Raw genomic sequence first — 12,652 nt, 5'->3', positions numbered from 1 at the left:
GATTTTTAATTTTGGGTCCCGTTTTTGGAAAATGACGCTATCAGCGGCATGTTTCCTATACCATTGACCAGAACTAACGGAAGTTGATTATGCCTCCGCCTACCGCACTCGGTTTCATATTTACTATTTTACATACTAACTGGAATCTGCTTGTATTACGCTACACTCGAACAAAGTCTTTGTTAAAGTGTTGTAGTCGGACGGGAACCAGTTTACATACGTTATTTTATTTACCAAAAATATATCTTGACCTGTCCATATGTTTTTTGTTATTAAATGGTATTTGGAGCTATCCCTTTGTTATATTTTTCATATTTATTCGAGCTTTCACTTTAATGCACATGTCTTACAATCGTAAACAATCGGTATGTATACATGATAAATAGATCCGTTTTGTTATGGTGTTGGACTTCTTACCCTCCAATGATCAGCAATCGCTAGACAAAATAGTTCTCCTAAATAATGTCAGCCTTTCATGCCATTTCAACTTTACAATCATTAAAAAAGTAATAATCGGAATCATTTTGATATCCATTGGATAGAAACTGGTCTTTATCAAGATTTACGAAGATTTTAATAATCGGAAATTAGTAATACGGTTATACCCACGCGGTGCGTATGAATCTTTGTTCTCACAGTTATAGCAGCAGAGTCTGTAACTGTATCATTATTAATTAACTGCACTGTTATTGTACTTAAAATGATGAAAACTGCATATGCAATATAAGATGTCAACTCGGCAAATACAGATTTTTTTTCCGTATTGGCCGAGTTCTGATCCGGCCAAAACAGGATTTCGGAACGTCTCTAGTTTTTAGATCGTAAGTCACGATAAACTCAAACTGAAAGTAAACAGTTGTTTGTACGACGCAGTTTTTATTTACTCACCATAAACAAGCTGAAACGTTCAGTATGGCATATATTTTAGGTTAAAGACGGTCCCATTCATTTGAAAAGCATTTTGAAAGTAGACGATGGAATTATTTCAGGTTTAGGGAACGAGTAAATTATCACAAAGTTCATTTCTTGACCTCATAAATTATTTCATCATGTCGATTTTTACTGTTCACTTTCGCTTCTCATGTTTTGTAAACGGTCTTTTATTTTTAAACCCGAACCAGGCATATGCATTCTGTAATTGCGCAAATCTTTGGTCAATTGGCTTATGGATAGTTGTATCAATTTCAACTCTTACATTATTTTTTTTTTAAATATATTTGCATTACACATGCAATGGCAGTACCTTTCCAATTACTATTTATGTGTTGTGTCTAAATTAAAGTGGTAACACTTTATAGTGACTGGAAAGGGTAGAAAAATTCATCAGATGAGAAAAGGCTGAAGATGCATGGAAACGGCACCAAATCATTAGATATTGCATCTTATAAAAAGAAACTGAGATTTGGATAGTTCCACTTCAAGGTAAAAATGTTTATCTCTTGTGAAATGAAATAAAAAAATATTGTAACACTGTAGTTAATTAATAAAGATACTATTACATGTATTTCTGTATTGGCCTTATTGTTGGTCCTCGGCCAGCAGTATTGGCCTTCGGCTTCGCCTCAGACCAATACACCAAGACATGGACCAATAACAAGGACAATACAGAAATACTTACGCAATAATATTATAGAATGACAGTATGGTTCAATAGCGGGAATCAGCCCCTCAACTACTTTTTACATAAATATTAACTTCTGGCTTCAACTCCTTGTTCGTCTTGTCTGGAGATCTTGTTGTAGTTCCAGTTAGGCAAGCATTTTAGAGACGTATCCCGTCCATCCTCTCTTGACTTGTAATTTCTGGTGATAGATTTTGCCGCTTGACGTATCTTTTCAAGCTTTTTTTTTTGTTACCGTGTAGGGGTCCCATACTATGGCTCCATATTAAATTGTAAGATCCATTCCTAAAGGTCTAGATCATTGTTCTAATCTGACACAAATTTCAATAACTGGAATGCTACCCGAGTTGAATATATGATGCCCTACTAGAACAGCATTATCACTATTGGAATTGTGTTTAATACCATGATTGTTTAATGTCATTAACTTAAATGGAGACAGACATTTGACCTGAAAGGTGGTGTGGGAGTGCAAAATCAAAAACTAACTGACTATGATATATGGTTAAAAAATGAATATCAATTACATGGGTCAACATGGTCAAGGGCAGAGTTGTTATGAAATAACAATATGGCAGAGAAGTGGTTTCAAGTTTCATATAAAGCGACCTGACTGACATGAAATAAAAAATCAAAGGAGTATCCCTATTTGTCTAATCTTCAAGGTGAAATAAAACTAGTAAAACAATATTATACTATTGTCTAAATCTACAGAAATATAATTTGCTTCAAGTAACAGAAATAACTAGGTCACTAGTAACTTATTTAATGAGTATGTGGGGTATAAGAGCTTGATAACAACAGGCTCTTCATAATCATTTGGTTTGAAAAGGATACTAGTAGTCTATATTCTTGATTTAGAAAAATGTAATTGCAAGACAAAAATCACATTACTTAGAATACTTTAGATCATTCAGGTAGTCTTTATTTATATGTACAAAAGAACAGCCAGTAGTCATTGGATATTGTAGATCATTCAAATAGTCTTGACCTATTTATTAGTACAAAAGAACAGCCAGTAGTCATTGGATATTGTAGATCATTGTGGTAGTCTTGACCTATTTATTTATAGAAAAAAACAGCCAGTAGTCATTGGATACTGTAGATCATTCAGGTAGTCTTGACCTATACATTTGTACTAAAAAAACAGCCAGTTGTCATCTTCACATAACACACACATATACGAATATCAATTATATGCTTATGAGACATGTTGGAATGTTAAACTAATTACGGTATGTGAAAATCAAGACTTGCATAAAAAATATCACAATATTAGAGACAGTGGCGTCATTTTTCCTCAGAGCTTTCAGCTCTTTGATTTAAATTGGTCTACATTAAGGTCCAAAGGGTCCAAAATTAAACTTAGTTTGATTTTAACAAAAATTGAATTCTTGGGGTTCTTTGATATGCTGAATCTAAATATGTGTTTAGATTTTTTATTATGGGCCCAGTTTTCAAGTTGGTCCAAGTTGGGGTCCAAAATTAAACTTTGTTTGATTTCAACAAAAATTGAATATATGGGGTTCTTTGATATGCTGAATCTAAACATGTATTTAGATTTTAGATTTTTGGCCCAGTTTTCAAGTTGGTCCAAACTGGGGTCCAAAATTAAACTTTGTTTGATTTCAACAAAAATTGAATATATGGGGTTCTTTGATATGCTGAATCTTACCATGTATTTAGATTTTTTATTTGTGGGCCCGCTATCAAATTGGTTCATATTGAGGTCAAAAGGGTCTAAAATTAAACTTTGTTTGAATTCATCAAAAATTGAATTATTGGGGCTCTTTGATATTCCAAATCTAACCGTGTATTTAGATTTTTAATTTTGGGTCCTGTTTTTTAAATTGGTCTACATTAAGGTCCAAAGGGTCCAAAATTAAACTTAGTTTGATTTTAACAAAAATTGAATTCTTGGGGTTCTTTGATATGCTGAATCTAAACATGTGTTTAGATTTTTGATTATGGGCCCAGTTTTCAAGTTGTTCCAAGATAGGGTCCAGTATTTAAACTTTGTTTGATTTCAACAAAAATTGAATATATGGGGTTCTTTGATATGCTGAATCTAAACATGTATTTAGATTTTTGATTATGGGCCCAGTTTTCAAGTTGGTCCAAATTGGGGTCCAAAATTAAACTTTGTTTGATTTCAACAAAAATTGAATATATGGGGTTCTTTGATATGCTGAATCTAACCATGTATTTAGATTTTTTATTTGTGGACCCCCGCTATCAAATTGGTTCATATTGAGGTCAAAAGGGTCCAAAATTAAACTTTGTTTGAATTCATCAAAAATTGAATTATTGGGGTTCTTTGATATGCCAAATCTAACCGTGTATTTAGATTTTTAATTTTGGGTCCCGTTTTTTAAATTGGTCTACATTAAGGTCCAAAGGGTCCAAAATTAAACTTAGTTTGATTTTAACAAAAATTGAATTCTTGGGGTTCTTTGATATGCTGAATCTAAATATGTGTTTAGATTTTTGATTATGGGCCCAGTTTTCAAGTTTGTCCAAGTTGGGGTCCAAAATTAAACTTTGTTTGATTTCAACAAAAATTGAATATATGGGGTTCTTTGATATGCTGAATCTAAACATGTATTTAGATTTTAGATTTTTGGCCCAGTTTTCAAGTTGGTCCAAACTGGGGTCCAAAATTAAACTTTGTTTGATTTCAACAAAAATTGAATATATGGGGTTCTTTGATATGCTGAATCTTACCATGTATTTAGATTTTTTATTTGTGGGCCCGCTATCAAATTGGTTCATATTGAGGTCAAAAGGGTCCAAAATTAAACTTTGTTTGAATTCATCAAAAATTGAATTATTGGGGCTCTTTGATATTCCAAATCTAACCGTGTATTTAGATTTTTAATTTTGGGTCCTGTTTTTTAAATTGGTCTACATTAAGGTCCAAAGGGTCCAAAATTAAACTTAGTTTGATTTTAACAAAAATTGAATTCTTGGGGTTCTTTGATATGCTGAATCTAAACATGTGTTTAGATTTTTGATTATGGGCCCAGTTTTCAAGTTGTTCCAAGATAGGGTCCAGTATTTAAACTTTGTTTGATTTCAACAAAAATTGAATATATGGGGTTCTTTGATATGCTGAATCTAAACATGTATTTAGATTTTTGATTATGGGCCCAGTTTTCAAGTTGGTCCAAATTGGGGTCCAAAATTAAACTTTGTTTGATTTCAACAAAAATTGAATATATGGGGTTCTTTGATATGCTGAATCTAACCATGTATTTAGATTTTTTATTTGTGGACCCCCACTATCAAATTGGTTCATATTGAGGTCAAAAGGGTCCAAAATTAAACTTTGTTTGAATTCATCAAAAATTGAATTATTGGGGTTCTTTGATATGCCAAATCTAACCGTGTATTTAGATTTTTAATTTTGGGTCCCGTTTTTTAAATTGGTCTACATTAAGGTCCAAAGGGTCCAAAATTAAACTTAGTTTGATTTTAACAAAAATTGAATTCTTGGGGTTCTTTGATATGCTGAATCTAAATATGTGTTTAGATTTTTGATTATGGGCCCAGTTTTCAAGTTTGTCCAAGTTGGGGTCCAAAATTAAACTTTGTTTGATTTCAACAAAAATTGAATATATGGGGTTCTTTGATATGCTGAATCTAAATATGTATTTAGATTTTAGATTTTTGGCCCAGTTTTCAAGTTGGTCCAAAATTAAACTTTGTTTGATTTCAACAAAAATTGAATATATGGGGTTCTTTGATATGCTGAATCTTACCATGTATTTAGATTTTTTATTTGTGGGCCCGCTATCAAATTGGTTCATATTGAGGTCAAAAGGGTCCAAAATGAAACTTTGTTTGAATTCATCAAAAATTGAATTATTGGGGCTCTTTGATATTCCAAATCTAACCGTGTATTTAGATTTTTAATTTTGGGTCCTGTTTTTTAAATTGGTCTACATTAAGGTCCAAAGGGTCCAAAATTAAACTTAGTTTGATTTTAACAAAAATTGAATTCTTGGGGTTCTTTGATATGCTGAATCTAAACATGTGTTTAGATTTTTGATTATGGGCCCAGTTTTCAAGTTGTTCCAAGATAGGGTCCAGTATTTAAACTTTGTTTGATTTCAACAAAAATTGAATATATGGGGTTCTTTGATATGCTGAATCTAAACATGTATTTAGATTTTTGATTATGGGCCCAGTTTTCAAGTTGGTCCAAATTGGGGTCCAAAATTAAACTTTGTTTGATTTCAACAAAAATTGAATATATGAGGTTCTTTGATATGCTGAATCTAACCATGTATTTAGATTTTTTATTTGTAGGCCCCGCTATCAAATTGGTTCATATTGAGGTCAAAAGGGTCCAAAATTAAACTTTGTTTGATTTCATCAAAAATTGAATTATTGGGGTTCTTTGATATGCCAAATCTAACCGTGTATTTAGATTTTTAATTTTAAGTCCCGTTTTTTTAAATTGGTCTTCATTGAGGTCCAAAGGGTCCAAAATTAAACTTAGTTTGATTTTAACAAAAATTGAATTCTTGGGGTTCTTTGATATGCTGAATCTAAACATGTGTTTAGATTTTTGATTATGGGCCCAGTTTTCAAGTTGGTCCAAGTTGGGGTCCAAAATTAAACTTTTTTTGATTTCAACAAAAATTGAATATATGGGGTTCTTTGATATGCTGAATCTAACCATGTATTTTGATTTTGGACATTGGACCATAATAGGTAAATTAAAAAAATTCAAATTCTTAGACCACATTCTTTCTGTGTCAGAAACCTATGCTGTGATAAATATTTAAAAACAATCCAAATTCAGAGCTGTATCAAGCTTGAATGTTGTGTCCATACTTGCCCCAACTGTTCATGGTTCGACCTCTGCGGTCGTATCAAGCTGCGCCCCAGCGAAGCATTTTATTAGTATGTGAGTCTACTATGATGAGTTACAGATCTAGCATACATTTGGTTCCATTCCGCTGATTATTGTCAACATTATGGGCTTTGGTCTTATATGATGAGTTACAGATCTAGGTTATGTTTGGTTCCGCTTCCCTGATTTTTTGCTGAAATTACGGGCTTTGGACTTTGAAAATTGTGTGAAAATAACAGTTATACAGACTTCCATTCTCAAATTTCCACTCCTACAAGTGGCTTCAAGCTGTATTTGTGAGTGGGGCAATACATGTCGTTCCAACACATCTAGTTAAAATATGTGAAATGAGAAAATTTATACTTTGAATAACATCATATTTATCTCAGACATCAAACAAGGTGATGTCATATTCAACTCCAATGCAAGGCAAGGTGATGTTGCTCTTACTCAAGATTAAACAATGTCATATTCAACTCGGACATAGATAAAACAATGTCATAATCAACTCTGACAAAAGACCAGCCCATGTCATATTCAACTCAGACAAACGTGATGTTTTACAAGACCAGATAATGTCATTCAAATTAGACAAACATTGGGTTTTACAAGACCAGACAATGTCATTCAAATTAGACAAACATTGGGTTTTACAAGACCAGACAATGTCATGTTCAACTCAGACACACAGGTTTTTACAGGACAAAACAACGTCATACTCAGCTCAGAAAAACAAAGGGTTTTACGAGACAAGACATTGTCATACTCAATTCAGACAAACATGGGGTCTTATAAAAAAATAATATTGTATTCAACTCAGGACTAACATTGTTGTTCAAGATAAGAAAGTATATCATTCAACTCTGACAAAATTGGGTTTTTAAAGATCAGACTGTGTTATATTAATTTCAGACAAACATGAGTTTTTACAGAGGCAAGACAATATCATCATGATCATTGAACTTGTGACAAAATTAGGTTTATCAAGACAATTAGTTAGTTTTTCTTGTTTGAATTGTTTTACATTGTCATTTTGGGCCTTTTACAGCTGACTGTGCGGTATGGGCTTTGCTCATTGTTGAAGGCTGTACAGTGACCTATAGTTTTTAATTTCTGTGTCATTTGGTCTCTTGTGGAGAGTTGTCTCATTGGCAATCATACCACATCTTCTTTTTTATATAAGACAGTTATATTCAACTTAGAAAAACATGTCGTTTTATCAGAGGTTTATACTTCATAGATATACAAAGTTGTAACTTTCAAATTAAGATAATAACTAAAAAAAAACATGGCATTTAAGTTATATATGTAAGCCTCAAATCTATGTCCTTTTTAATATTGCGTCACAGACCTTCCAAATTTATGTCCTATATTGTCTCAAATCTATGTCCTTCATTACCTTAAATCTCTATGTCCTTTATCGAAATGTGGTGACGTAAGACATAGCAGGACGTAATCAGGTAAAAAATATGTGTAGTTTCATTCTTGAAGGCACATTAATAAAATAACATGTATGCTCGTTATGCCAATAATTTGTACACAGAATTATGTTGTGGTTGTTGAATGTTGATGTCATGGTACACAATGGATTTTAAAAAATACATAGATTCGAAACCGGAATAGTTTCACCAGAAAAAAAACTTTTTTAATAAGATAGTGGCACAAAATGTCGTTGTTAAACCGGCAATAAATTATACCCTAAACATTTTTATGTGGTACCTATACATTGAAACATTGAACAAATAGGTGTATGTGTTTACAGATTACGATACAGAATAGGTTCAATTCATTGTTGAAGTCCATACATGTATCTTTAGTTGCTTGTATACAGATGTCATTTTGTCTCAGGTTGTTTATTAACTAATATTTCGTATTTGTTATCAAGACGTAATGAGTAAAGGGAAGTAACGATAATTACTACAGAACAATTAAACAAGGGATCAAGAAAAGCAAACAATTTGAAAATGTTGTAGTTTTACAATAAAATGTAAATCATACAATAATTACACACGCATGTAAAATTTTTAAGCACACACATGGAGAACACATCCCAACTTAACATTAAATTATTGGAAATGACTTAATTAAACAAAAATCCTATAAGGCCGTACTTATTAGACGGGCATTATTTTGTGCATGGCGAAACAAACTGGAAAAAGATTTAAGAAAGGAACACAGATTTGAGGCCGTATCTTTTAAACGAACATAGATTTGCGAATGACGTCACGATTGAAAACAAATTTGAAAATAGGACACAGATTTGAGGCCGTATCTTTTTTAACGGACATAGATTAGCGATTGACATCACGATGGGGCACAGATTTGAGGCCGTACACAGATCTGAGGTTTACATATATGTCAGGAATGATTGATTGATTGTTGGTTGCTTAACGTCCAGAGTCAAATATTTCATGCATGTTCAGGATATAAGTCAGGAAGAGAAAACAATTGCATATGAATCATGAGAATTGATCTTTTTTTTTCTACAGATTTCATAGAAGATCTGAACAGACTTATCATAGGAGCATTAGAATGTGGGGATTTTCATGCTGGTTGCTGGACATTTAAAGTCCATTCCCAGGCAAATGTATCCAGAGATCTAGACAGGAGGACAATAAGGGCATTACTGACTGCTTGTGGGGAAAATAATTATCTCGTTGAAGCCAAAGAACTTTACAAGATTTGCAAGGCTAAATCGGCATATCCAATGCAAAGTATTGAAGCTCCACGGACAATTCATCTAACTTCTGTTATGACCTATGTTGAAATCAAATTAGAAGTAGAGTCTTATTTAGAATGGGTTTATCGTCATCTGTGTGACATACAGATGGATGGTAATGTTTTGGAGGTCAAACATTTCTTCATTCGTGTGCAATTGGAATGGATCAGTGACCCAGTGGCATATAAAATGCCATACTTGTGTCGTGTGCCAAGAACAGAAATGGCTGCTAATAACATGGTATTGAGCTTGTTCTTAGAGGAGTTTGGAATGGGTGGTAGGATAGAATATGAAAATCAAAAGTACTATATTTACATTTTGTGGGATCATGTGAGAAAATACTTGGAAAAGTTAGATGCACAGGGTATGCTTTCATTTTAGAAGTAGTGATTATTTTTAAATTTTGTTAATGCATTGTAATGAAAGGAATTTTATTGAAAGTCTTAGACGCTAATACTTTTTTAGAATTTTATGCTCCACCTATAACAAAAGGGCTGCATAATGTTTTCTAGTCTGTACGTCAGTCTGTCCATTAGTTCATAGTAGTTTTTTTTTATCACCAATATATTTTAAAGAAATTTAAAACTTGTCCTTCAAATATTCCTTTTTGGCTTATTAGACTTTTATTGTTCAATCACTGTGTCACATATATTTTGGAATGAATACCAATTCTCTGACTTATTGTTTGAAGCAATACTAAACCATTTCTCTTGTTTTAATGCTGTGAAATTCTGCTTTGTTATTTTACGAACTCAGATTAAAAGGGGGAGGGTTTGAGAACTTGAAAAAAATAGATTAACCTTCCAGAGTTGGGACTTTCACTAAAAGTTGTCTTTTTCATGTCTTAAATCTGTTTTTTATTATTTGGGAAAATTTGGAGTTGATGGCACATCTAAACTAGTCTCTATTAAATTTGTTCACTGTTTTTCTAGACAGTTATTGTAAAGACACCTTTCTATTGTTGACCATATGTTGACCTTTAGATATATCTTTTGGGGATTTTCTTTTTTTGTGTTGTAGGGTATACATATATTCCACATCTCCTTTTATTAGCTCACCTGGCCTGAAAAGTCAAGTGAGCTTTTCTCGTGACTTGCCGTACATCGTTAGTTAGCCTTTGTCGTCTGTTAACTTTTACAAAAATCTTCTCCTCTGAAACTATTGGACCAAATTTAATCAAACTTGGCCACAATCATCATTGGGGTATCTAGTTTTAAAAATGTGTTCTATGACCCTGCTTGCCAACCAAAATGGCAGACATGGTTAAAAATAGAACATAGGGGTAAAATGCAAGTTTTACCTAATATTTTGAAAAACGCAATAAAAAGAAATAATGTTCAGAATGTTGAGCACCTACCTATTGTTAAAAACTGTCAGATAACTTCTAATAGGAGTTATTGCCCTCAAATGATGAATTTTACCATTTTTGTCGAGCCTGTCGCAGAAAGCTGGACATAGGGATAGTGATCCAGCGGCGGCGTTAACTAACTTCTTAAAAGCTTTATATTTTAGAAGGTGGAAGACCTGGATGCTTCATACTTTGCATATAGATGCCTTATGTTACGAAGTTTCCGTCTGTCACATGTCCATTGTCCTTTACCTCATTTTCATGGTTCAGTGACTACTTGAAAATAGTTTAAAAATTTTGTAATGTTAATTTCTCTCTTATTGTGAGTAATAGGATAACTATATTTGGTATGTGCCTACCTTGCAAGGTCCTCATGCCCGTCAGACAGTTTTCACTTGACCTCGACCTCAGTTTATGGATCAGTGAACAAGGTTAAGTTTTCGTGGTCAAGTCCATATCTCAGATACTATAAGCAATAGGTCTAGTATATTTGGTGTATTGAAGGATTGTAAGGTGTACATGTCCAACTGGCAGGTGTCATTTGACCTTGACCTCATTTTCATGGTTCAGTGATTATAGTTAAGTTTTTGTGTTTTGGTCTGTTTTTCTTATATTGTACGCAATATGTCTACTATATTTGGTGTATGGAATGATTGTAAGGTGTACATGTCCAACTGGCAGGTGTCATCTGACCTTGACCTCATTTTCATGGTTCAGTGGTCAAAGTTAAGTTTTTGAGTTTTGGTCTTTTTTTCTAATACTATATGCAGTAGGTCAACTATATTTGGTGTATGGAAATATTTTATGATGCACATGTCAGTCTCGCAGGCTTTATTTGACCTTGACCTCTTTTCACGGTTCATTGCTCTGTGTTAAGTTTTTGTGTTTTGGTCTGTTTTTCTTAAACTATAAGCAATAGGTCAACTATATTTTTTGTATAGAAGGATTGTAAGCTGTAAATGTTTGTCTGGCAGGTATCATCTGACCTTAACCTCATTTTGTTGGTTCATTGGTCAATGTTAAGTTTTCATGGTTAAGTTTGTTTCTTAGATACTATAAGCAATAGGTCAACTATTTTTAATGCATAGGTTGATTGTAAGGTGTACATGTCTGCCTGGCATGGTTCATCTGACCATGACCGCATTTTCATGGTTCATTGGTCAATGTTAAGTTTTCTTGGTTAAGTCTGTTTCTTAGAAACTGTAAGCAATAGGTCAACTATTTTAAGTGTATTGAATGATTGTAAGGTTGATAGTTGTAGTAAAGCTTTATATTTAGGACTATCAACATAATATCAATGGTTAGTAAAGAAGGCGAGACATTTCAGCGTGTGCACTTTTGTTTTTTTTAATTTTTGCCTATAACCTTGAAAATTATAATAGATAAATAGAAACTTTAAAAAGGTATGATTATCAGCAGAATAAGATCTACAAACATGTCAACATGATTGAAATTATCAGTTAACTCTTATAGAGTTATTCCCCTTTAATGATGATTTTTACTAAAATACGGCCATTGTTGAAGATGCAGGTGAGCGACACAGGCTCTTTAGAGCCTCTAGTTCATATATATATGCAGACCTTCAATTTTGTTATAATCCTCTGACAGCTAGAAACAAAATGGTGGTCACATTGATTAGCCAAAATTGTGTAAATTAGGCAGAAACCCAGTTGAAATTAAACTTAAGAAATGGAACTCTTGATTAGAGAAGGTAAAAAAGGCCTAGTTGGTAAATTTGAATTGTTTACATCTGTTTCTATGAGCTTTAAAAGTTAAATGAATGTGCACAAGGCCAATTAAAATTAATTGATAAATTTTCATCCCCGCCCGCCCCTCTGAAATCGTCCAGCCCTGATTTTTTTTTATTTCTAAAAATTTACCATTTCCAGATTTTGTTCATTTCAAAACTTCCTGAATTGCAAATTTAGGGTTTCGTATTTCTTCGAGTAATTTAACCAAAATGATTAAGTCAACATATTCTGCTGCTCTATGATGGCAACATTATCTTCCGAGAATAGAGATTGAATACTAAAAGGGCATGAAATATTTGGGTTATGAGTAATAGGCGGTGTCCAACAACGCAAATCGCGATATGTCACAAAT

General features: G+C 32.9%; 1 protein-coding gene across 4 annotated transcripts in view; it reads left to right on the top strand.

Moving 5' to 3' along the window:
* The window catches only part of LOC127735771 (uncharacterized), a 133,972-nt gene that overhangs the window by 116,628 nt on the left and 4,692 nt on the right, over positions 1 to 12,652 (top strand). For all 4 annotated transcript variants that reach the window (XM_052246078.1, XM_052246077.1, XM_052246076.1 and 1 more), the window contains one exon: positions 8,972 to 9,565. In XM_052246078.1, the coding sequence (XP_052102038.1) occupies positions 8,972 to 9,565 (594 nt within the window). The remainder of the gene's footprint in view (positions 1 to 8,971; positions 9,566 to 12,652) is intronic.

Source organism: Mytilus californianus, unplaced genomic scaffold, assembly GCF_021869535.1.
Source record: "Mytilus californianus isolate M0D057914Y unplaced genomic scaffold, xbMytCali1.0.p SCAF_3, whole genome shotgun sequence".
NCBI classification, from domain to species: Eukaryota; Metazoa; Mollusca; class Bivalvia; order Mytilida; family Mytilidae; genus Mytilus; species Mytilus californianus.
This window is presented reverse-complemented; position numbering and strand designations above follow the sequence as displayed.